General features: G+C 31.4%; 1 protein-coding gene across 6 annotated transcripts in view; it reads right to left on the reverse strand.

Moving 5' to 3' along the window:
* The window catches only part of LOC118189058 (uncharacterized), a 41,887-nt gene extending 15,893 nt beyond the window's left edge, over positions 1 to 25,994 (reverse strand). Inside the window, exons 1-2 of one of the 6 annotated variants that reach the window (XM_085825070.1) lie at positions 25,888 to 25,994; positions 25,387 to 25,435 (exon numbers count right to left, since the gene is read on the reverse strand). In XM_085825070.1, the coding sequence (XP_085681196.1) occupies positions 25,387 to 25,402 (16 nt within the window). In that variant the 5' untranslated portion in view covers positions 25,403 to 25,435; positions 25,888 to 25,994. Of the gene's footprint in view, positions 1 to 7,330; positions 7,409 to 11,901; positions 12,149 to 25,386; positions 25,436 to 25,580; positions 25,692 to 25,844 lie in introns of those variants that run through there. The other 5 variants (XM_085825069.1, XM_085825068.1, XM_035359597.2 and 2 more) reach the window with 5 other exon arrangements.
* Positions 25,995 to 27,914: the final 1,920 nt, after the last annotated feature.

Below are 27,914 nucleotides of genomic sequence, written 5' to 3' on the forward strand. Positions count from 1 at the left end.
GCCGGACATCCAATATCCAGAATGATTTAATATCCAGTTCGTTGGAAATGTTGGCATTTAAACCTGCCAATCCAGTGAATATTTAAATATATAAATAAAATTTAAATAACAAAACAAAAAACAAAAAAAATTCCCGTCACCGCTTACGGTGTCTAGGAATAAAAAATAAAAACGGACCCAACAAAAGAAAACAGATGTGCCATAAACGCGATTTCCTCCCCCCCCCAATGAGATTCTCAGCACGTCACTTTCACTTGCAGCCGCCCAGCGGGTAAATAGTTAATGACTTCGACTGCCGAACCGAAGAGCCCCGGTTCGAATCCCTGAGAAGGCATGGGTGCCAATTATTGTCTGTCCCTTCATAGGAGGTAACGGTGGCCACCAATGAGGTGCCCCCATAATAAAACGACTAGTGCACACCATAACAATAATAAACTTTCACTTGCTGACTTGGTGAGTCGCGCCGTGGCCAATGACGATGAATTGATTAAATATTGATGTTAGCCAGGTTAGCGTTATTCTATCTGACCTAAATAATAAGTAAAGCTCCAATATTGCCATTTCTTCATCTCATTTTACAAGATTTAAACTGATGATCTAAAAATCCGAAAATTTTCGGAATCGAAGTACCAACGATTCCGGATCTCGGACTGTAAAAATTTATAAATGCTATATTATAAGAAAATTAAATTCATTAACATACAACCCGACGATTCCGGATCTCGGGCTGTAAAAATTTATAAATACTATATTACAAGAAAATTACATTCGTTAATATGCAAATGACCTCATAGAGTGTGAAAATTTTTAATTCACGTTCACAAATATAAATTCAATAAACTATGTTTTCCCTCGCAAAATTTGTCCAAACGAAAAGCTTTTACAAATTTATAAACCCTATCTGTAGAAGTTAAAGGTTTGTCTGTAGACGTTTCTTCTTGTAAACCAGCGGTCTCAAATTGGCGTGCCACATGCAGCCCCAGCCCCCCCCCAAAGCAATTTTATGCGGTCTGCGAATACATCTCTCGTAAGTCAATTAGCATTATAATGATATTAATTCTTATGGCAAGAATCTGAAGAAAAGTTTAAGATTTTAATTGATATGTCATATTTTATTGCCATTTAAAAACGAACGTGAGTAACGTCCAAGAAAACCTACAAATGGGGCGGCTAGTTATTAACACTGTGATATAAATCTTATTCAAATATTTAAAGATAGAGATTTGATTAACTTTTATTCCTAAGGACCTGTAAAAGTTCGTTAAATTCCATAAAATGGAAAAATCCTGTGCACTTATAATAAAAGTGCAAAGTCCTCAGTAAACCGTATATTGGACTGCTGACTGTTGAAAATCAGCAGTGTTGCCACTTGGAAAAATGAAGGTGATAACTGTGTGCAGTTTTTAATTTTAATGTTTCTCTTGGATACTTGACGTTTGTTGAGAGAAGGCAACGGGAAATTGGTTAATTTATTTATTAGGATAATTAATATTAGTATTAAGGGATATTGCTTATTTCATTGCAATTTGTTATATGTAGGACTTTTATTTTCTTTGATAAAGTTGATCTGCAGAGTAAAATTCTGCACAGTTTTTAAATTTAACGTTTGGTTTTCCCTTCAGGCATTTTTTCGGTACATTTGAAAGCCAGACGAAGGCTGGCCGCGTAGCTGCTAGTAAGAAATAAAGTTGAATAAATAAAAGAAAGATAGTAGGATGCCATTATTTATTCTCAAATTTTGTCCCGCCTGTAAAATTTTCGCAATTTGTTTATTTTTAGTTCAAGTAAGTATTTAGCGGTTAATTAAATATATTGGAACGATTGGAAATAAATGTCAATCCGGAAAATTCAATATTTAGCAACATTTGAATTACAAAGTGTAACCAACAAAGAGAGAGCATTGTTGTAAACAGCACAAAAATTTGCCGACTTTTTTTATGATGGGGCACTGTTTATGAATGCATTTTTTCTTATCAGAATTCCATACTTGTGTCCAAAACGGAAGTGAAAAAACAAGCACACGAACAGATCGGTTTCTCGGGATATACCATCACTTGTTGAAATTCCTTTAAAATAAGTATACCAGAAATGCTATTGAAAATCAGCCAGTAACCTGAAAAGTTTAACTTACTCTCCTGATCTCAAACGAGTTTTCACAATGCCATCTTATTCATCAAGATGTAATATGAGGTACTATGATTCTTCTGTAAAATATATACGATGAGTAAGCATTTTCACGCCTTTACAGCTACCATTAGAAGCTTTTCACTAATCATTTACGATGACTACTTTTAGGTAAGGAAGCTCTTAGGAGAAAAGACCTTACCCTGAAAAGACTATGAATTAAAAAAAAAAAAATCTGAAATGTTTCAGATTTTAAATTACGTCCAAAGGGGCGTTTTTTAACATTTTGTGTGTTACCTTTCTTTATTAAATATCATGTTCTTTGCACTTAAACCATAAAATTCAGTTCAAAAGCAATATCGCAAAATAATGTTAAATTAAGCATATCTTTAGAATTTCCGATATACACAGTCTCGCGAGCTGGAGATAAAAGTATTTTTTTTTCTATATAACGTTGCCATTTCTCGCTTTTAAAGCATTGAGTTTGTAAATCAAAAATTCGTTAAAGTTTTACAAAATATAAAATCTATAATAAAACAAATTCCAAATTTGGGATTTCAGATGCCCATATTCGCAGTAGGATTTCGTCATTCAAAATTCGATGGCTCTATGTACCATTGTTTTATCACAATGCGAGAAATAGACAATCATTTATGCAGATTTTTCATTATTTAATTTCTTCAAATATAATGCAGGACTCTAACATTTTGTGGCAACAGTTTGAAAAGTGAACCGACGTTTATGAGTCCGACGCAAAATGCCAAAACGAAAGCAATAGTCCTTCGGGACTGAAATCCCTTTGGACTAATAAGTGATGTGAATATTTAACCAAGTGACTGGTTTAACTCTTCATGAATATAATGACACTACTTTATATGTAATTTCATGTTTATCTTCATAACTCATTATCGGAATAATATGCTGGCAACTTACGATAACGAGGAAGGAATAATGCATTCTCTGGTAAACTAAATATAGCTTGGTTGCAATAGCAAATCATAATTAAAAAATCTGATGTAGACACCGCATAACTTCTTTGTGAGGCCTATTAAATTATGTAATTATTTTCCTACATTTTGTGAGATTCATCTATTTGTAACTATATAACTAATAGCTAATTTTAAGTTCAATTACTTTTCTGTCACTCTCTTTTCGCCCACGCTTTTTATGCCAGGATGTAAATGAGTTCGGGAGCGTTTATTCAGATTGAGGGAGAAAGCTGTTTAAGCGAAAGTTTCCCGAGTTAATTTTCGAGCGTGTTCTGCCTATTTCAGACCATGTACGATTTGATTCTATGACGCTGAGTGCTTCTAGCCAATAGGCTTGTCTTCCCGGTTTTCTACAAACCAGAGCCTTTCCTGCGCATTACTTTATCCTGCAAGTCGTTAGGCTAATTTATTACATTTGATTTAATTCAGCATTACGTATTTAAGTCAGACGTGTTGGGTTGTGTAAACCCAAGTTGGGTTACTCTTACTTGATTCAAATGAAAGAGTCTTATACAGCCTTCTTCTGACTTTTGTTTCGTTTCCCAAAGACTATTAGAAAATTCTTCTAGAGTCTTTTTAAAGTCGATATTGTATGCTTCCTAAGAAATACAAAACTTTACAATTTCATTTAAACTTATCTCCCAGAACTTTATCAGAGATATATTTCTGATTCAATTAATTCAATTCTCACTTCGCGGCAAGGAAAAAATACATAAAAACTCAAAACATGTTCATTGAAAATTGCAAAATACAGAAAAATCTAAAACGCCAAATAGAGTTAAAACCGTTAAAAACAATTTTTATAATCAGAGTTTAAATTAATTAAAATTAGGCAGAAAGATTTTCCGGTGCACGAAACTTTAGGTCCCACTCGGTAAAAAGACACTGAAGTTGGTGCAGAAGCTGACTTAATTCACTATGCTATTACGTTTCAAATGCAAAGAAATGACAGCGTGGTTAGGCTTAAAGATCTTAAACAACTTTCAAATTGTTAATAATTCTACAGCTATTGCATGCAGACCAAGTAAAGGCATAAAAACCTTAACCGGAACATACGAACAACATAATTCAATCATTTTTAAAGCAAAAAATGCACAATTTATCAACATATAAGAATAGAAAAGCTCAGCTCACCGAGCCGGGTAACAGAGTGAGTATATACATATTTATATACTTTTGGTACGGCCGACTGCAACCAAAAAGGGGGAGGTGCACATCTATATGTTTACAAAATTTCAACTTTCTGAGGCTACTCGATTTTGAGTTATGCGAGATACGTACGTATGTACATACGTCACGAGAACATCTCTGTTGAATTCATTTTAAATCCATTTCACAATCCGTTTTAGGAAAAGGGTCCTTTATTCTGTCCGTACGCACAGATGTAACACAAATACATCGTTCAAATGGAATCCAGAGTGGTCAAAATCGACATTTTCGCTAAAATACAATACCCGAAATTTTTCGCGAAGATTAAACTCATAAGAAGCAAATATTGCGCGACATTTCCTAACGTTAAATGCCTCGAAGCAGGTATTAAAATCAACATAGAAATTATTAATTATTTTCACCAAGGCATGCTCATGAATATTTTATGGCAATAATCACACTGTTTTGACGGCCATAATTTTTTCCAAATAATCCAGGTATGGCTGACTTTTCGGAAGTTCGCTAATGTCATTTCGCAATCGCTTTCACAAAAAAGTAAACAATGTTTAACTATGAAAGTGCAAACAATTTAGAGCAAGTTTGTGAGATATTTTGAATATTAGGAAAAGGACATCATCGGTTCCAGCTGTATCAAAGCGGATGTACGCGAAAGGCATAGACAATTAATATTATAATAATATTAAGGGACTATTAATAGGTAATAATATTAAGGGACAATTAATAACCTATCTGCCTAGTGGATTTCAGATAAGGAGATGTCAACCTTTTTACTCTTTCATGCATCCGCAGTTTCTATACCTCCCGGCAATCCGAACTCTGACCGTTTCTGAATATTTCCAAACTTGCTTTCCGATTCTGGCTAAAATTATTAAACGTATACCTAATTTGAACTACATGGCATTGTAAATTTATCATGCTATTCCACTTTTACTATATATTAGTGTACTTCAGATATTCTAATATTTGGTAAATTATTTTTTGAATATAAGAAACATCAATTTGTTTCTTATATCAATGACTGATAACTAATCCACAAAATTCATGAAATAATTAGTCCTCAATCAAAGCTAAGTAGTTTTTTAAATTTCCTTCCTTGCACAGTATTTGAGCCTTATTACGTAAGGTATTCACACCCTTCTTGCTTCTGCAAGTTTATATTCCCTTTTTGCCCGTTCCCCCCCCCTTCTAATATTTTTGAAAATTTCTCCTCTCAATAAATAGTTATTTGGCCTTGGATGTTATTTTCAAGAGCTGAAATATTCTTCGCGTGTATTGTAAAGTATTTTTCTAACCAGGAGTCCAAGAGACATGCGTGAGGAAGCGTTCAAATAAGAGCTAGCTAGAGTCATCATGGACCGTCCAGACAAAACATTCAGACATTGCCAAATTTCTCCTAACAACTAATTGAACAAATAAAAGCAAAATTTCTAGCACTTCGTTTTCGCTCGAAAGGTAAAACGGACAGCAAAAGCAATTCGACGCAAAAGTGAGGTTCGAGAATAACGGCCATTTTGGGCAAAAAAATTAATGGCAACACTATCGGGTGTTCTAAAGATATTTTTTTTGTTTTTTTCCAAAAATTCTGTGCTTTTCCAGTTGAATTTTTTGTCGAAGAAGATAATGTTTTTTAATAATAAAGTTAAAAATTCAAAATATTTTGTCAGCAGAAGCGAGTCCAACAGCAGAGCGATAAACTGCAAACTCAACAAGAGTATAAAAAATTAAAATCTCTATTGCGACGTTAATATCTGAATCCCTTTAGAATTTTTTTTTTTGGGGGGGGGAGAACAATCTTACAAAAAATTCATTATACCTAATGCGTTTATACTACTGCACATACGTCTAAGCAAAACACTGATCAGAAGTAAACCTCCTATTAAAAACTTAGTTTTCCAAATTTTAATATATTGGCTTAGAAATCAATACAAAAATCTTAATAAATTTTAGAATTTTAGTAAATTTTACTACCAGTTTCAGCTTAAGTAAAGTAGACGACTCTAGTGTAGAATTGGGTGCCCCTTCGATTGGCGATTTTTTTTTTTTTTTTTTAATTTTGGCGATGAAACCTCACTTCTGGTTACCACGATAGTTTTAACTTTGTTTTAGCTTCCCGATTTTATTTAAATGAAAATAGATTGATGTGTACATGAACATATTTAAAGCAGTGCACAATGCCTAGTTTGTGCAATTTTAGGATGTTTTTTTAAGTAAAAACAGATCGATGTGTACATGGACACAAATCTTGTGCAATTCTTTGACTTCTTATTTTGGTTTTGTGTAGCGGCCATCTTGAAATTGTGCCTTCCGGGCGCCGATCTTGGCGTCAAAAAAGAATCTCCAATAAACAAGGGACACCCAATTGTAAACTTTTACCAAGTAGACTTTTACTAAACCTAAAATATGAAAGATTTAAGAATACACAGAAATCTGGATTTTTATTACACCAGACGAACAGATTACCCCCATCCCTCCGTGGTTCGGCTATCGGTATCTAAATAATTACCTATTCGACGTTATCACACCTTAAAACAGGTCAATTCTGTCTGCTTCCGACTACATATTACTGCAGCAAAGCTGTTTGGTAATTTATGGAATGCTTCAGTTCTTAATTATTTAATTCAAAAGATGAATAATGCATAATTCGCTTTCAGACGTAAACAAATATATTTTTTTCTCAGAAATATTTGGTTACACGTTTAAACTACATAAAATGTTTAGTTGAAGAAAAAATAAAAATCATTACTTTCATAAATAAAACACATCACGATTCAAATACATCTAAAAAACAAAAAATGAGTTCAATAAACGAAAGTAGTCATTAAAGTCGAACATTCAATTTAACGAAAAAAACCCATAGCTCAAATAAATAAAAATTCTAACAAAAAAATAAAATGAGAGGGAGCAAGGAACAAAAATCAATAAAAAGTAAACGTTGCTTTACGTTGCATGCCACATAAAGGCAAAAAAAAGCACTCATGCAAGACAAAGGGAGTGCAAAAACAACGGAATCAATGAGGGATACCACATCTATTGCATTGTCTTCTTACCCAGAAAGGCGACTTTCTTCGGCGGCCTTCTTACAACGCAGGCCGAAGTTCGAGGTGGAGGCGAGAGCACTTTTTTCTCTGCAACATAACACAAAAAGAAAAGTTTTTGCATACATTATACATATTTTTGTTTCACGAGAAATTCTGCTGCAGCCACTGAAATAAAGCGCTTGAACTTTTAATGTGGTAAATTAATGTAAATTAATAAACCAAATACATTTTAACATGTTTTTACAATGCGACACATTCCATATTTTATGTACAAACATTAAACTTCATGAGATTTTTGGTACTACTCTAAAGGCCCGTCTATACGTACCGATTTTCTCGCAGAGCAAATTTTAAGGATCTGCGCATGCGCCAAAAATCGGTCATTTTCTCTGCCACGATTTCAGATCTAATAAAATTGTGGTTAAGGGAAGGGGGAAAACTAACCATCTTACTTTAAACCAAGCTCGATGACGTAATAAATGTTTGTTTCTCTTTCAACTGATGCCAGTAGTTATTTGTGAAATAGAAACTATTTTCCAACTTTCAGCGCTCCTTTTATAATAACAACACGATTCCAGTGTAGTTGACAAATTATTAACAAATACAGCTGTGGAAGAACTGTATCTTATTCCATCTCTTCCCTTCCTCCGAAATAGATAATTTTGTTACTAGTCGAACGTTTAAATTTTAAGCACAGTTTTGAAGGGAATTACCAGTCCTTTACGTAAGCCTAAAAAAATGAGTTATTGCTAAAAATTCTGCATAACCGGGAGTGATAAATCCTTTAGTATTAATAGTAGAGAATTCTGAATAGAGCGCTTGAACTTATATCATAAACTTCATATTACAACTTTTACCATCCTGCAACGTACTTTGTTCTAAACATGAATTTGAAATGGGAAATACTATTTCGATCACAAAATATCGGGAATGATTCATCTAAAATACGCATGCGCAGGAAATCATTTACAAATCTCTTTCAGAAATTGTTACAATTTTCATTGGCATCTGATAACAATCTATGTTTAGACGTCTGTACATAAATTTAATAAAAGAGACTTTTTCCTTTGGCGAATGTACTTCAGCAAATCATAACTTTGTTTTCGAATGGAAATTCCACTATAAAAACGGCTATAAGGCACTTTATCAAAGATATGAGTTTTCGAGTGGTGCAAGATGTTGTAAGAAAAATACAAAGTACGTTGAAAATAAATCACGCTCTGGAAGACTGTCCTATTTCCAAATAATGAACAATCCGTCGATCAAGTCAAAGATAATGGTGTTAGGTTCGCTGTTTATAAATAAAATGTATTATTGAATAAGTTAGACATCAAGCAAATTTGGACATATTCAGCAAATTTGCGTTTGGATTCCAAGAACGTCAATTCTCGACCTGCTCCAAAAACACTGAATTTTTCCTAAAAAGCAGTGTATTCCGAGACACTTTCTCAAGACCAATTCTTTCTTGAGACCGATGAAAAGAGATTTATACTTTTGATCCCGAAAGAGCACAATTAAGTGAATGGCACTCAAACGTTGAAACAAGACTGATAAGGCAAGTCGAAAATGAAGATAATATTGACTTCTTTCTTATTTAGTGATATAATAATTTCTATCAGCTAGCTAAACTATTAAAAAAGAATATTCTTTGAATATCTTGCGGCTTTCGCATGAAGTTATCCGTGGAAAACGACTTGAATTACAAACAGGCAGACAACTCATGGCTTTTGCATTTCGCACTTGCTAACGATGCTCGTCAATGGATTCTGGGGGTCAAAATTTAAGAAAAATATGCTTCCGCAAACTCTGTATTCAGCTGATCGAAGATGTAACCTTTTTCTTATTTCCATGGCTAAACCTTTCACGATGTGGTTGCCATTTTTTAATCGACTGATGCAATAAAAGAAATTTACGTGCGAGTGCTGAGGGGGTTTCAGGAAAACAACTTTAAAATATGTTCTGGCGACTTGAAAAGAATATTCTCGTAAGTGTGTTGGGGATTCTTTTGAAGTAGGTGTAACTCATATTGACCAATAAATTGAAATCTTAATATTTATAGAATCAGCCCCGATACTTTCAGATCACACTAGTGTCCTTGTTGCCGATTTTTTTCTTAAAAGATATATATAACTCAATAAACGAAACCGTATCTATTGATTCGTATTCTCCATTGCTGCTTTTTCCAACGATGCACTTTGCGGATTTATAAAACGGAAGTTAAAGCCACAGTTGTTTAAAAACCATGAAATTTAATTTACTTACTACTGCAGTTTCTTTAAGTTAATTATTCTAAGACATGTAATGGAAAACTACGGAAATGCAACGCCATAAAGGAAATGATAAATTGATATCTGGAGGATTACGGAAATAATATTCAGTTTCCAAAGGATTCATTGAACACCAGAAATTGTTTATCGTGATTCTTGTAATAGTTTTTCCGTTGTTGCTTTCCTTTCTTTTTTTCCTTTCCAAGATTTTCTGCCAAACAGAAAACAAACGAATTAGATTTTACATTTTGAATTAGAGATTCAGTTATTAATTATTAAAAATTCGTCCGATTTATAAACGGAAAACTGACATGCGTTACCATATTACTGCAGAAATGCCATCTCAAGAACAAATATTTTATGAGTTCAAAATGATTACTTGTAAATGCATAAATTAACTATTATTTATATTTTTAATTTTAGATTTAGATAGAACTTAAAAACCAATTTCTGAAGAACGACAATATGACCGACTATTTTTCCATTACAGATATTATATTTAAAAGTTTTTAAAAATTTGGTCTACTGAGATATGCTATAGTATCTTTATTAGAAATCATCAGATAGCACCAGTTTCTATAAAACTACTTCATAACTTCTGAATTCCCCATCTCTAGTTCTTATTTAACCCAAGCAGAAAAATTTCACCTTTATGTTGTAACAAAGTACTGACATTCGCGTTTTTGCAGGATAGACTTTGTTTGCCATCCGATCGGTTAATAATTAGTTGAGGCAGCTATTATGTCGATAGGCCTGGGTTCGAATCCTGATTAAAGTTTGGAAATTCGTAAACAGTGTCCACGGAGCGAGCGAAGTTGATAACTTATAAAATCTATCGACTAAGAGTCTATTCTTGTAGTTGATGCCACAAGAAAAGGAGTCAAGCTCTGATAATATTTATCGACAAATTGTCAATCTAAATAGATATACTGTATTTAAATTATGTGGCGACTTGGTGATCTTCAGCGATTTTGCAATAAATAACAAAACAAAATAGCAGTTCGATGGAATACGTTTTAGTTTCTTACCAAAATCAAATGAAGCCTTTGTTTAACATTGATCACGAATATTTTGCTCTAAATAAAACAGTAATATTAGAAGGAATTTCATATTTTTCGTGATTTTTCCCACTTTTACTTTTCGTGATTCAAAAAACTTGACAGACTCTGCTACCTTACTAATGCTAAAAGATACATTATCAAGGAAAAGGTTTTAAATGTTTGCAGGGCTTCTAACGTTCGGAAGTAAGAAAATATACAAGATGCCAAAAAATGTTTGGATGAAAATTAACCTTCGTCAACAAATTTGGAAAACTTACGATTATTTAGAATATTTTCTCTTCCACCTTTGTTGCCATGTTCTTAAATTTTGAAAAACAGTATTATGTATTGTCATTTTTGTTTATAAACAAACAATCACTGTTTAGAAATACAAAATACATCTCTGAATGAGCAGACGATAAATATGAGAAAAAGGGAAGAAAACTGATAATAGATACCGGAAATTATTTCATTATCACATTTTTTTATATACATTTTGATTACAGCCTCGTGTTATACCATGTCTACTTCTTTCCGGTATTCAACACTTAATCTTATCTTTTAATACACACAACCATAAATATAGAATGATTTAATTCAAGAAGAACCCTTTATCATCGGAAGTTCAATTGCAATATTAAAAGGAAACAATAAATCAGAGGAAGTATATTCCATCTGTGCTAACTGATTACTTGGGACATACACAATAGAAGAAAAACGCAACTGGAAGATATAACATTTTTTTATCTTTTCAGATTAACAGGTAGTCATAGGTAAATAATATCGATTTATCCCTGACTGTTGTTATAAGGTAAGACTGGGTTTATTTCTTTAAACGGGACAATTAAATAAGATCAGAGTACTATGTTTAACAACGTTTAAAGTTTGTAATTGATCAGTTTTATTTATACACAGCTAGTTAATAAATTTGCGGGCTCTAATAAAATATTTAAAAAAATTATTTTTAGGTGACTGCAGCTATGATAAAACCCGGAAGTGTTTTAAAAAATTCTAATCGCTTTTCTATGAAATTTGCAGGGTTGGGATAAGCCTTTATTGTGATTATAACATCCGAGTAGTTTAACGGTGAACTAATTATTCTAAAAGTCAAAGCTGGCTGCGGGAAAAAAAAAAAATAACAATAGTCTTAACATGTTTAAACAAGTTCATCCTACAATTTACGACAGTAACTATTAACAAACTGAAAATATTTTCGTGAAAAATATTTCCTAAAAGACTTCTATGTAAAACAAGCTTAAGAATATTTTCTTACCTACATTAGGCACTTGGCAAGTTCTGCAGAAGCACTGCAAGACAGACTTTGTAAAAGTTTCAGCAACGAACGTTGTTCCGACCATTATAAATGTTAGTAAAAGTAAACCTAACTTTTTTTAAGGAATAATATATTTCCTCTAGTCCTGAACTGGCGCAATGGAAGGAAATAGGCGTTTTACAACTTAAAAATGCTTATTTCTGTCTAAAGTGAAGTACTACCAAAAAGACATGTATGGCAGGGAAGTCCTCTCCCTAACTTCTTCGCAGTGAAGCCAACACCCAGTAACTGTGCGCATCAGTGCAGGGGATATGCTTTCTAGACAGACGGTCGCCAGCCCGTCGCCAAAATCCATTCAAACGGTGACTCACCCCCAGCAGACAGTGGTTATTTGAGTATTTTTGTATGTAGTGCGATAGCTAGCTTACCCTAAATGCAGTAAAATGGAATAATTTCACTTCATTAATAGGTTATGACTCAGTTTTCATTAGATTTTTATTTCATTCGGATTTTAAGACGGTTAATTTTTAATATTTGAGAAACATAAATTTTAATTTATCGGCATAAAATAATTACATTACCTACTTAACTATTATTGTCAAGAAACTTGGTTTGTATTCGTTATTTATACTCCTTTTAAAAATGATGAAACTGGATTTGAAACAGCGTGTAAATTCTAAACTAATCGCGGTAAAGTTAGCATCAAACCCGAGTATTCCCCTATATTCACACGATAGGTATCGGCTGATCGATACGTATTCGTATTACGGGTTCTGTTATCATAATACGCCGAAGCACACAAGGGCTGTTTGCCTTCAACAGAAAATCTTTAAAATTCGCTGATGAGCTTATACTCATGTGGATATTAAAACGAAACGTTTTCACATTTCACCGATATTAGAAATAAAACTCTTGATATTTTTGCATGCCGAAATAGGAAAAAATTATTTTCTTGGCGAACTGGAGGCAATGCTGTGAGACAAAATGTTTTCAACTTTCCAATAAAAAAAAAAAAAAAAAAAATCATATCCTAATAAATGTTCAATCAAATTTCAAAAATGATTCCACAGTGCTTTTTTAAGGGGGGGTCGTTTTTAATCTTAAAAAAAAAAAAAACCGGAATTGCCAGATACTAGTAAAATTAATACTGATTGCAATTCTTATTTTACATTCTTTTTTAATTTTATGATTTTCTTCTTAATTTCTAATTTATATAAGTTTACAGATCTAAGGACTTAAATCTCCTCAAAAGAAATATTTTGTTATAAAGCAAGTACACACACTGGTATTAAAATGCTACATCAGTTTAATATTAACATACACCTATGAAAAGCATGCAAACTTGTGTCTGATTTTAAAATTTACATAAATGAAATTTTTATGCTGCATTCAAAACCCATTTACTTGCTTCTAAAAATACTTTTTATAAAAAATCAGTTGTCTATTTCAGAACTTCTGATTTGCATCTTGTTCTAGCAATAAAATTCAAGTTTTGCAAAAGACTTACTAATAAAATAAATAAATATATATAGTATATAATCTTTCATATTTAATAAATATATAATCTTTGATATGCTGGAAAGCAAAAAAAAATGTATTATTTTAATAAAATGGATTAAAGCACCAAACATGAAAAATACTTTTGTAAATTAAAAATTTTATTTCTTCCCTGCAAATGCTATGCAAAAAAACTATGCATACCTTTAAAAATTAAAACTTTTAAGAAAAATGAATTTTAATCATTGAATTCTGGTGATTATTTTTCTCTTTAGAACACTATTAAAATATTGCTATCATTCAACATATATATATCAAAAATATGCAGAAAATAGAATTCAAATTACAGTAAAAAAGAAAAAAAGGGAAGAGAGAAAAATATTATTCTTTCTTTTCCTGCTATCTCATCTGCAATTTCCTTTATTTTATAGAACTGAGTTCTATAAGGAATTTAAAAGCTGTAAAAATGTGCTTCTGAAAATCAATATGCTGAATTTAAATTTCAAAAATCAGGGGAAAATTTAATTTTTTCTTTCGAATAAATATTCTAGTGTCCAATCATGCCAAGCTTCCTAAACAAACTTTTCTTGAAATTTTACTTAAATCACTAAAATCTTATTTCAGTGGCTTCATAACTAAATCCTTGCATAAGAATGTTTTCTACCAGTTTGAAATGTATGAATTAAAATCTTAAAAAAAAATGTAGATTAACTATGATTCTTCAAGAACTGCACCTAGTAAAATGTTTTTAAAAGTAAAATAACATACAGTACAAAAATTTCATATTCCTGTGATGTTAAGATCTCTTCATAAACTGATGTACAGAGCACTATCTCAATTTATTTTTATGAATTTAATTTCAGGCCAAAGAAAATTTAGTGTTCTGCTAAATTTATTTACAACCAAGAAAACAAAGCAATTTGTTAGACATTCTGTTTGGGGGGGGGAATCAACTTTCCCCAACTGTTTAATTATAACTGCATAAGAATAATTTGAGAACTTTCCGGGGAAATTATTGCAGGTAAAAAATGAAAATCAACAGAATACTTTACACTGGCAAATATAAAACAAACTGCCTTTCATTTAGTTCATCATGCAGATAATATCTTTTCTCAGTACTGTGACAGCTAATTACATACCAAGCACTAGAATTAATTTCTTAAAGTTAAAAAAAAGGGGGAAATAATAAGATTGGAAGATCCCAGTACAGAAGATGTTAAAGAATGAATTAAATGGACCTAAAATAAAATACAGAATTATGTGTTCCCATTAACAAAGTCAATAAAACCATTCAGTTATTGGCAGTTTCTTCTAAAGTCATTCATTATACCTATATTCTCATTACCCTTAGCTTTTAAGAATTAACAGTTAATATATGTTGACATGATTATTTCTGACAGTCACATATATGTTAGTTTCTAAGATGTATGTACCTAATTTTGTAAGATACTGAATAAAAATTTTTAATTTAACACAGTTGTCAACTATGTAACAAAAAACAAATTTTGTATAAAATGAAATTAACTTCAAACTATAACAATATCTCAGTTAAGTAAATTCTCAGTGCTCTTAATAAAAGCATAAGGTGAAATAATACAATTATTTTCATTTCAAGTTATATTATATGAGATAAATTATGTGCTGTGTATTCGAGAATAGAAATTTATATAATTATAGAACTAGGCCCTTTGCCCGTGAATGCATATATGAAATGCACGCAGAATGCAATTTGTATATTAAATGTCTCCATATAAAATGTATTTTATATAAAGAGTTGTTTTTATTTTTTCTTAATTTATTTTGATTTTTGTAAATGTTATTTGGTTTACTAAAATCAAAATAATTAACTTGATTTTTATTTAAGACTCTTGATTTGAACATTTTGTATTTTTTGCCAACAGCTGCTTTATATTTCCTAATTCCCAACAATTCTTCCCATTAAATATTGTTTTCTTAAAGCATTAATTCAGTGTTAAAGTTGATCCTTTCTACCACTTTACCTTTACTTATTCAAATTTATTCTATTCAAGAATGAAATCTTCTCTTTATCTTTCATTCATGATTCACCTCTCAGCATTTCTTAATTATTTTGACTTTTTGTAAAATAACTTTTTAAAAAAAAGCATTTTTGATTTTTTGTAAGATAACTTCTTTAAGAAAGGATTAATGAACACGAAAGAAAACAAATCTAAAGAAAGGGTTAATGAACACTAAATAATAAAACAAATCTGTAAGATGAAACCTCTTGATTAATACAGTCAAAAGTCTTTAAACCAGACTCGTTGGCGATTCCGGATTATAGATCATCAGTTTAAATCTGGTAAGATAGCATGCAGAAATTATAAAATTAAAAATATGAAATCATAATTTATGAAATAAAGAACAATTATGATCTAAAGGGTATTAAAATTTACAAAAAAGCTTTATATTTATTTGTTTACTTTATTAAACATTTCTTTCAATGTTAGTTGTTTAAGTTGCTTCGCTTTATGTGATAATACTTTCTCTTTAATTCTATAACAGACATAATTTCTTGTTCAGTTACAAAGCTCCATCCACTGTTCAAGTCCTATAATTGCTGTGTCGAGAATACCAACTAATTTGTCAATCTAAATTTTTTCGTTTTCAATAACCTTTGTGTCACTTTCTTCACTATCGGAAGCGAATTATAATGACAAGAAATTTGATTTAAATCATATCAAAGACAGAGTGCATCGAGATGAAATACTACATTTAGTAAGGAATTATAAGCCAAATAAAATAAAAACATCTGCCCTGAAGATAAGGATAGTGCTGACAGATCAACTTTGAATTCCTTGCGCGCCGCGACGTCCCCCCCCCAGAGAAGCGTGAAATTGATAAACAAATTTCGGAATGGTTAGAGAAACAAAGGATATGCCTTTATCCATTTTTTGCAGCAATTCCACTTTTTGTTTGATGGACATCGAAACCTACTTTCGCTTTGTAGATCCTTTGGCAGCTCCAGCATCGGAAATTCTATTTGACATAATCAAAAGTTCAAGCTTACTTTTATAAAATTGCTCTAACAGTCTGCAAAAAATAATAAGCCGGATCCAATTCGAAGATTAAGGAATAACACAATCTGCAACATTAACTGAATTAGATAATTTTAGTTTAGCTTATACCGTCCATTATACATTAAAGGCGCTTGCGTAAACGTATTATGCACATGCGCGTGCATGCGTAAACACCTATGCACATGCGTGAACGCATTATGCGTTGACGCATACGCAGAAAGCTTGTAGCCTTGAGGTCCGGATTATGGGTGTCCAGATTAATGACTTTTGACTGTATTCCACTTCCACTGTCATCTGACACAAGACGCCTTCTTTAAAAAAATTAAATTTAAAAAAATTGGTTTCTTTCACAAGTGAAATAACTAAAAGTGTGAGAAAATGCCTAACAATTCATTGAAGCTTTTAATGATTCCCCCCCCCCAAAGTCTTGGAATAACTGTATAAAAAACTTTGAAAACTAAAATATTAGTATGATAGCTCATCATGAACGAGGAATTCACTTCCAAAGACAGGAGCAGGATAAAAAGAGAAAAGTTTGGTCAATGGAAAAGTATACTAATGCAATTATTTTTAATCCAGGATACCTGTGGCCCACTTAGAGAGAAAGTAATAAATGTTTGCACTAGTTTTGGGGAAAAAAATTTTGTCACATGGTTAGACTGAGAAATTTTAAAAATATACGCAAGGAATTGCTACTCGTACATACATATTTTAAGTGTATGATACGAGTACATTCAAAAGGCTTGAACAGTGGCCAAATGAATAAGTGAAATTTAATGGAAAATTACAAGGCTAAAAATGCCTTTAACTACAGTGAAACTGGATAGATTTTTAGAATCATACCTAAAAGGATTTTAGCTTTTTATTAGAAGAAACAGTCAGTGGAAATAAAGAGATTTATGGTACATCCGTATTGCAATGCTGCTGATTCTGAAAATTATCCAATTTAATTAATGGTAAATGAAAAAGTACTCATTTTCAAAAACATAGAAAAATCACCATGTAAATATAACAAAAAGAAACTCTAGGTAGTTTTCAGAACCTTTTTTAAATTCCTTTAGAACTTAAGAACTTTCTCCATGAAATAGTTTTATTTGTGGATTAGACCTTTCTCTTAACACACATGCATATAAATCTATTTTTCCTCCAAATTACATACGTAAGTTTCATTTACTGAACTACTTTCATTTACTTTATGAATTGGGTTAGAGTTCATTTGTAGAGTCATTAAGTTTTTTTGAAGCAGGAGAAGGAAAAAAGTGCAATGCCCTCACCGGGACTCGAACCTGGTCCTCTCGAGTATGCATCAAATGTGCTTTTGTTACACCACAAAGGCATGCAGAAAGGAGGGTTTGGTTTATTTAATTATGGCAAAGCATACTAGGCAGGGTTGCCACTCAAACAGGAGAAAGAAATTCCCTGACTTTTCCAGGTTTACCAGGTCTGTTTTAAGTAAATTTCACTCTATCAGCATAATGTGCATTCGCTGTGCTGAGAGGTAAATTAATTATGGTAGCATTTGAAAACACAAAATTTTGAAAATCACACATGATGAATCACTTTCTCAAAGCATTACTATTAACTATAATCACAGTTGTTTTCTCTACTGAAGATTGAGAATGTGTCCAATCTGGATTAAAAAATGTCTTTTTTGGAGATATTTTGCAGCTAAGCAAAAGAAAGAAATCTATTTAATGATATTTTAATATAAATTCAGGTATTTTACATTGATTTAGCAGCATACTTAAGCAAAAAAATATGTGCATTAAATTTCATAATGATATGTCATGGTACTGCAAGAATTAGTTGCAGGAGTATGTTAGAGAAAATTGCCTAAAATTTGAAAGGATTATTAACTCATAATAAATGCATTTAAAGGGAAGAAGCAACATTAAATGATATGAATAACATTAAAATAAAGTTAATTACTTAAAAACTGAATAACAACAACCAACAATATTTTGGCAGATATAGTTAGTTTTATTAAATGGTTAGCCTAGATGACTGCTTACTATATTTTTATTTTACTGCAAAATGACAAATAAGGCATTTGTTAAGATAAAAAAAAAGATTTTAAAGATTTTGTGGGAAAATGCTAGTATACAGTACATCCTTGGCACGATTTTGAAAATTGTCGCCAACACCAAAGTGACCCGTTTACTGCTCATTATAATGTTGCCAAATCCTGTGTGTACTGTATACTGGGATTGAATCAACTTTGTTTTATACGAGAATGAAAAGGCATTTTCTTTTGTTCAACATGCACTGCAAATATGCACGCGAATCTCTCGATGTTACTGGAAACCAAAGTTGATGAAAACTTGTTTTGCCTTTCTAAAAGACAATCTGATTGGAGCTGTGAAAACTGGCTTTACATCAGCTGCCTGAATGACACTCATGCAATACATAATTTGTCAAGAAAAGTGATCACTTCTAACATTGGTGTAAAAATCGCTTTTTGGGGTGAATGCCGTAGGAAATTCCTCAGACTTTTCCAGATTTTGATTAAAATATTTAAATTCCCTGATTTTTTAGTTAATTTTCAAATTCCCTGATGTTTTCCGGTTTTTCAGATTTTCCAGGTAGTGTGGCAACTCTGACTAGGGCTATCTGCCTAAGGGGAGGGATGCCTTCGTGGAGGAAACTGGCTCGTATACACGTTACACATGGAGAAAACCACGAAAACGCCCATGCAGCCAGCCCATTCCCGGGACTCGAACCTCGGTCCGAACTACCAGTGTTCAGTGATTTTACCGCTCGGCCGCTGGTGGGCTCAGAAGAAAGGAGCGAGAAAATACCTTATACATTAAAGGAAAAACCTTGATTCTGAGAATCCTCATTACTCTACAATTGAAAAGTAATATCTTTTACAAGTTCTATATTTGATGCCATCCATATGCTTTGTTCATCATGGATAAATAGCCACTAAATTTAGCATTAAAAATTGTCTCTATAAAGCAGATTTTCTTGCTTCAGAAAATGAAACACAAGAACCTTTCCTAAATAATGAAGAAATAAGCAGTTAAGTAATAAAAAAAATCAAATGTAATTTCTGGTGAACCAATTGGTTTTGAATAACTGAGAATACTGATGAAAATGTAGTAAGAAAGATGAGAAATGTTCAAAAAATAGCCAATACAATTCTGGTTGATAAACTTGCAAATTATCACTACACACAACTTACTAATAAACTGCTGGCCATCCAAGATGAAACTCCATGATGGAAGCATCTAAACAGCATAAAACATGCATCATATATATATATATACATACCGTGATGGAATATACAAATGATTACGATTTTCGTGCATGTTCACATCATGGGCAATTGCAGCGCTCCTTGCAATCCATATATTAAGGGAGGAAGGGAGTTCAGATCATACAATCACACAAAATGAACATATAAGCTCAAAAAAAAAAAAGATACGCTCTCGGTGAAATTAGTATATAGATGTGTCATTTCCATTTCTGTATTTTTTCCTAAATTTAAAATCTTTATAAGTTTTACTTTCAGGTAGTTATTATTTAAATCTTTATATTACAGTAAGACCCCGCTTAACGCTGTTTCGTTTAGCGCTGTTTCGGTTTAGCGCTCTTTTATTTCAACCCGGGGATTCTCCGAAATTGTGCGCAGCGCTAGGTTTCCAAATAACATATCCAAAACAGTGTAGTTGTGTTTCTTGCTTGGTGGATGCATTTTTATCATTTGAAACATTTGTTGACATGATTGTAAGTTTAAATTTGTATAATACTATAACGATTAATACAGTGACAAATATTATGATCTTTAGTTTTTATCATGGGTGATAATAAAAAACAAGAAAAGAAAACAACCAGAAAAAGCATTTCACTGGAAACTCAAATGCAAGTGATTAGAAGATTAGATTCTGGTGAACGTCAACTTCAAATTTTGGCAACTTCAAAAATAAGGACAATTCTTAAGAATAAAGAAAAAATACTGTCATTGGCAACTGCACTACATCAAGCTCTGCAACTAGAATTACCCGTTCTAGAAATAACATTATAAAGGAAATGGAAAAACGACTGTCTATATGGATTGACGACGAAATTGAACGCAATATGCCATTAAGCCAATCTATCATAATGCCTTCTTAACAAAAAGGCAGAAAATTGGAAACTCAGAATAGACTGAATGATCTGACTGAGAATTTTATTTGTTTTTAAAAGTATATGCGTTTATATTGTTTTGATTTTTGTAGGAAATAAATGTGATTTTATTTGTATTTAAAAAAAAAACATTATTAAATTTAATGCCTAACCATTTTTTATCCGTCTTCCCCTAACCCCATTATTTACATGTTAAGATAGCCTCGCTTAGCGCTGTTTCGCATTACGCTCTACCTCGATGGAACGTATTCCCCACATTAAGCGGGGTCTTACTATATCAAAATTCACCTTAAATTTATAAGTTACTTCAATTATTTCTGTTTTCAATACGATTTCTGCTTTGTTATATCTCGATACCAATATTCTTATTCTCATTCACAGTTTGCAAAATATCCCTCGCAAATTTTCTAAACAATTTATAGCTACTAAATAAATCCTCAGACTTCACAAATTTATATTTTCCTCTCGAACTTCCAGTCAGGCAACAGTCCTCGACGAAGTGCTTTGAATCCCCTAATTTATTACAAACTTTAATATATCATTTCCCTGGAGATGGAACCTTTTTAAGTAAGCAGTCTACATTTCAAACTTTAAGCCTAAAATGTCTCCAAAAACAGCAAAAACCACATTTTGAACACACAATTTAAGCTAAAAATCCGAAACAAAAACAAAAAATTAAATAGCAAAAACGTAAAGTTTCTAACTAAAAATATTTGACAATAATCCATGTACACAGCAATATGTTTTAACTTAAAAAACCATCTACGAATTGCACAATCTAGGCAACGAATCTACGAACTACGCACAACTCGCTTTAATAAATTAACATAACAGCAATAAATTTCAAAGAATACCATGTACACAGCATTCTGTTTCAACTTTAAAAAACGTCTACGAATTGCACAATCTAGGCCCTACACACTAATCAATAAAATAAACTAAAATAAATTTCAAACAATAAAAAAAACAATAATGGCAGAAATTCATACTAAAACAATGAACATAACATTCTACAAAATAAGAGCAAGAATAAAATAAAATGCACTTACCATAAAGGAATGCTTTTTCGAACAGCAGAAATATCAATTTCATGCCGCCACATAATCACTATCCTATTTATATTACAGCCAGACACACTATCCAGAAAATTCATACTATGGTTCACAAATAAATGTTCAAAACCTTCTTTTCCTAAATTCTTGCAAGATTTCCATCCATCCGAAAAAATAGTTGTACCAGGCTCAATCCACTCTTTAATACACTGCATCAGCATTTCCCTACTTCTATCATGCACAGCCACTAAAAATAATCTTCCAGACCCTCTTTCCACACCTCCAAATACCCACTGCCCCTCAACAGGATGGCCACAATGATATTTCCTTTTGCCAAACTTCGATTCATCAACTTCCACCACTTCATCTTTCCCCCCCCCTATCTTCTCAGACATAGAGCATTATACAGAGCAGACTCGTTAACAACTCCAACTTTATACCTTTTAACACTAAATTTCCTTTGCAGACAATCTAAAATACGCGACTGAAATTTTCCCATTTTTTGTTGACGCTGGGAACTTGGCCAAATCTCACTTTGAGGGGATAGAGTAGAATGAGTAATGAAAGGGGAGTGGCAATTTTTTTTTTTTTTTTTTTTTTCCTAGTAATCCGTTCTAGAGACAACTGATATGTCAAATCGCAACAAAAGTTTGAAGATATCTCAGCGGGCCACATTTGGCTCGCGACCCACAGCTTGTGCATCCCTACTTTAGATGTTAAATATTTTGGTTGACGAACAGCCTTCAGGAATAAGTTAAACTCCTGAAATGAGGTTTTACTGCGTAGATAGTCATCCACTTACAATGACTCAATTTTACAGCAACAAAATTCTCTAATTTAAGTTTAATGCTAGGATATGTACCCAGGTATTGTTTTTGTATGTGCAATGCATTGCGACCCTTTTTTTTTTTTTTTTTTAACACTTGCAGATTCTAGAATGTCATGTCCCCTGATGTTTACTTTTTATTAAGAGTAACCGATTTTTTCATGACATCTTTTGTCATAATGCTCATCTTTCAAAAGTTTGTATCTTAAAAAAACATTTGCATTTTGTCACAATCTGTTCATATGCAAAACTTAACTTTAAACAGTACTATTTAGACAATGTATCCACTAACCAGAATACTATGACAACTTTAAACAACTTTCCTTAACTGTTAGCAAGTAATAATTTTAAGTATTCTATAATCACACAAAGCAGTATATGAATTCCTGAAGAAATCATTTTGAATAAATAAAAGTTTGAAAATTTATTACAGGATTTAATTATTTTTATTTAATAACTCTTGTTTCTGAATCACCATGATTTTTAGTAAACAAAATAAGATTAATAATAAAAAAAATTCTATGTTTGAAATAAGTATGCATGGTCAAATATCCTCCTTATTCTCCAGATCTGTCCTCCTCCCTGATATTACTTTCACTTCTCAAAATTATTACTATACCCCAAATGAAATTTTTCTAACACATAAAAGACAAACCTCTACACATCTCTTTCCTTTCACTATCTGATCATGTCCGTTCTTACTTGATCATATTCTTTTTTAACATGATCGTTGTGCGTTACTGCCAGTGCATTATACATAAAAATAAAAATTCTGTAATTTATCTATTTCAGGAAAACTCTACAGTTTTCTTAAAATAGTCTTTCTTAAAATTCATATATATAGTTTTGATTCCAATTTAATTTTAATTTTGGATGCTTTATGTTTAATTTACTTCAATCTTGCAACTATAGTGCAGGATAGATTTTTTTTTTTTTTTTTTTTTTTTTTTTTGTTTTTGACAGGTTAATTTTTGTTGTTTTTGGCATATTACTTTGTTTTTCTTTATATATATATATATATGTATGTGTTACAGACTCTGAAAAAAATCTTAAGCAATAATAACAGTATTACTGCAAATTATTACTGTTTTATATTTTGTACAAAGAAACATTTAAATATTTTCTTGCCTGTAACTGAATATCACAGTATGAGAAGATAGTGTATTTTTTCCTATTTTTCTTACACAAATGCATGTACATAGGAAGATCATATAATAATCCATATTCATGACAAAGAGGAGGAAACTGTAAAACCCTCATTGCACTAATAGCTTTGTATGTTTATAATTACATTGTATATGCACGACTGGATGCTACATAGAAAATATTCTATATAGCTAGAATATTTTCTATAGCATTCAGTCTTGCATCCAACGATCATGCAGAAAGATAAAATTTACTGTAGAATTATCAAATAAATGTCAAAAAAATCTTAAAAGCTGCCTGCTAGTGCCCACCATTAAAAAAAAATTAATACAAAAAAAAAAAAAAAAAAGTTAAGTTTTCATACCAAGTACTTATTTTGCATTTTGATTGAGTCAAATTTATTCCAGATAATTAAATAATGTTTAATCCCCCCCACCAATATAAATAAAGATCTTGAATTCCCCCTCCTGGGTTAAATACAAACTGCTTAACTAACAAATTTAATATTAAACACACTTAACACTCTTATGATATTAATGTTTTGATGAAAGTATTAATAATTCTATTTAATAATTACATAATTAATATTAGTTTCAAGCAAAAATTACATAAATTAAGAACAAATAAATTACATGAAATGCACATCATTACTATAACAGTTTCAAAAGCCTTCTAGTAAAATTAATTATGTATCGTATTTTAGTTTAAAAGGAAAATAATTAGTGACTCGGACTACCATAACGAAGAGCCTGGATTTGAATCCCGAAGAAGACATGTATATAAATTATCTGTTCCCTTCATAGGAGGTAATGTTGTTGCCTATTAGGTACGTCCAGAATAAAATGACCACAGCTTCTGGCTTTAGTCGTGGCCAAAGCCTAAAATGGCTATTGCCCACCATTAAAAATAAAAAATTTATAACAAACAAAAAAAAAAAAAAAAAGACTTTTCAGTAACAAACTTTCATTTCTTCCCCAAAATATGAAAATATGATTAGGTATAGAATACATATTGGAACATATAATGCATATTGCACATAAAATAAATAAACCTGAAAAAAACTAAGCCATTTAAATAAAATTCCAGTAATTTTTTACAAAGCGTTAACTTTCCTGTTAAAATTAATTTATTTCCAATTTTAGACACATTTATTATTTTGCAATAGATTTTTTTAGGAAGTAATCAGTAGAGGCTTCATCATAATATTAGAATCAGCTGTTAAGGTTTTAACTTTTAGTATTTCTCTCCTTTATTCCCAAAATTATAATTAGATAGTAAGCCATGCCAGTTTTACAAGTTTTCAGACATTCTTGTTAAGAATGCATGAAGATGTATTTTATAAGAATAATTCACGATCTAACATTTTATGAATTTCTAATTTGAGAATTAAGAATAATAAAGAGAAAAAAATTGAAGGGATATAGAAACTTTCATTTAAAGTTGTATTATCATATTTACTCTAATAAATTTACACAACTGTAATAATTACAGTTATTACACATTGGACAATTTTGTTTACTAAAAGTTATATATTTTATTAAAAAAATATAAACTTAGTAACTCAAGTAACTATAACTTAAATAGCTAACTTGGTGACTAAAACATGGTTACTCAGTTTACATATTTTATAAACAAATATTATTAATTAACTGAATCTGGATAGTTACTTAATCAAAAAATTAAGGTATTAAAGATGAATATTTCCAAATATAAATACGGCAGATAACAAAAGCTTACAAAATTTTTGAACTAAAAAAAGTCTAAAATTTGAATTCTAGACTTGCTGAAAAATACTTACATTCAGAGTCAATCATTTTTTCAGTACTTGAGGAAATCGAAGTTAAAACCTAAAAAACAAAATATCTTGATTATCTATGCAAAGAAAAACATCAACAAGCTTAATAATATTCGCTTTATGTTACTCTAATGCTAAGAAATGTTTTTAAATAGATTTCAAAAGAAATGAAAACAATAAAGTGACAGTAAAATTACTTTGTTGTTAAATACCCTAGACAGAAATAGGTGTAATTTTAAGATGAGATGTTTGATAATTTCTTTGCATCTCTGATAACTAATCACAAATAAGCCGATAACGCCCATATCCTGAATTAAATGACAGTTATAATCACGAAATGAAGATAAAATACAGCATAAATTTCAAACACAAGATTTCAAGGTTTCATTGCGAAAATTAAACTTAAAATTTCTTACAATAAAATTATATTGTTTCTATAGTAATTAAAAAGAAGAAATTACCACGGTATTGAAAGATTTACAAAAAGTAAACTGATTTCCGTACCAAACAAAATGCAAGTCAACACAAATTCAATAAGTGCAAACAAAAGCTCCGCTCCTACTTATAAAGCTTTCGGAATAAATCCGCCAAAAACTTAAACGGCCTACGACGCTCGTGTTCATTGGTTCAGCTTTCAAACCTTAACCAATCGTCTTCAGTCTGAATGCAAGTTACAGTTTACCTCCTTGGTATAGAATGAAACTGGCATAACTGACCTCAATGGTAAAAAAGGGGGGATGGGAGAACGAAAACAGTAAAATATATTTTTGAATAATTTTGTTTTACGTTCTTAAAATTTCATTCTTAATATTTCGCAGAGTAATTTAGTTTATTTTAAAATTGTATTAACAATAATTTAGTGTAAGAGTTTGTCATGAAATCATTTTTAAATAAAGGCATCTCTTTTAATTTAAAAATTTTGCACTTAGGCTATGGCATACCTTCGGGTGTTTCATCTTCATTAAAATCAGCTTACAAACTAACTATATTTTCTCTTAAGTAAATTAAAAATAAAATTTCCTGTAATTGTATTTTTAATTTACTTAAAACGTACTTATATTTTAAATTTATTTGTGTGTAAACATTACTATTACCATGTATAATTCGTAAGTATCATCAGTAAGTGATTATTTCGGTTTGAATGCTTGATTAAATCAGGATTATTCCATCAATCACAACAATCAAAAACGTAAGTAGCCACCACCTAACATTAAGAAAGAGTAAAATCATGGGTGATAATTTGCAGCAAATCATGAGAGTAGATGAAATGAAAAAGATGCACCTACTTTTAATAACGATATAGAAAAATATAGGAGTAGGATACAAAATCGAATATAAAAAACGTACAATGATAAGACGATAAAGACTTGATACATATTGATTATTTAAGATTCGGAAACATTCAGTCTTAGGTTGACATTGCTTTTACAGAAAAACTCTATACGCGTTCGAAAGATGGGTAAACGACGGCCTTCTCCATCAAGAAAAGAACATACCTTTTCATTTCGAAACTCCATGTACGGAAATCCTTTTTCAAGCTATTCCACCCACATTTTCAGAATGGGCTAAACTATCAACCTAGTTGTTAAGCAAACATAGGAGATATGAATGCCAACACTTAGTTCTCAAATGTGCAGAGACTTTCTGGTGATAGCCTTCTAAGCAAAAGCCTGTACGAAACATATAGGCACATGAAGGCAGTGATTCAGAAAATAAGGAACACAACTGTCGCCGCTTACAAACCGGTGTCGCCGCTCCGGGTAGCAAAATTTTGAGAAATACTGGGAAGCAGAATTTAAGAGCCGTCAAGTTTGCGCAGGGCAGCAAAAAGCCTAACGTCTCCACTGCTTTCTAGCATACAAGCTGGGTTGATAACAAAAGATCGAAAGAAGACAATTCATAATGACTATAATGTTCTGGTCCTGAGCATTAGAATTGTTTTATAAAGATAAGTGGCATTAAATAACTTCAACATTTAAAATTTTTAGAATAGTAGTTTCAGCTGTAAAAAGTGAATTACACGATAATTCAAAAATTAGTGCTATAATGCAAAAAATTTTAAAAACTGTCTGCTGTAACGAATTTATTTCACAAATATATTCAACATGAAAGTTTAACTTTACAGTTTTTATTTTCATTTTTCTGCAACGAAACGTTTGGTGCTTCCGAAATGTTCAATAAGTAGCGCTGGTCTTCAAATTGTCAGCAAAAGCTACAGAAAAAAAATGGAGTAGTAATTCTGGAGATCACTAGTTATAGTTGTATTATTGGACAAATGCTATTGTTATATTTTTAAGCTTAAATGAAATTTGTGCGCCATAAAATGATAGTAAACATGAGTGGGTTCATTGTTCATACCCAGTTCTCAGTACATTATTTTTGCCGAACCATAAGAAGACAGATATTTGCCTCGATGTAGTTTTAAGCCGTCTGTAACTGTTTGCGACTGGTGCAACAGGAGTAGGCCCAAACTGGGCAGGCGTAACAAAGCGGAAGAGAGTTTTGTACATGAGTAACTTGTCAATAGATAA

This window comes from Stegodyphus dumicola, chromosome 10 (genome assembly GCF_044657685.1).
Source record: "Stegodyphus dumicola isolate Sdum_Otavi_A_Nest chromosome 10, ASM4465768v1".
Classification (NCBI taxonomy): Eukaryota; Metazoa; Arthropoda; class Arachnida; order Araneae; family Eresidae; genus Stegodyphus; species Stegodyphus dumicola.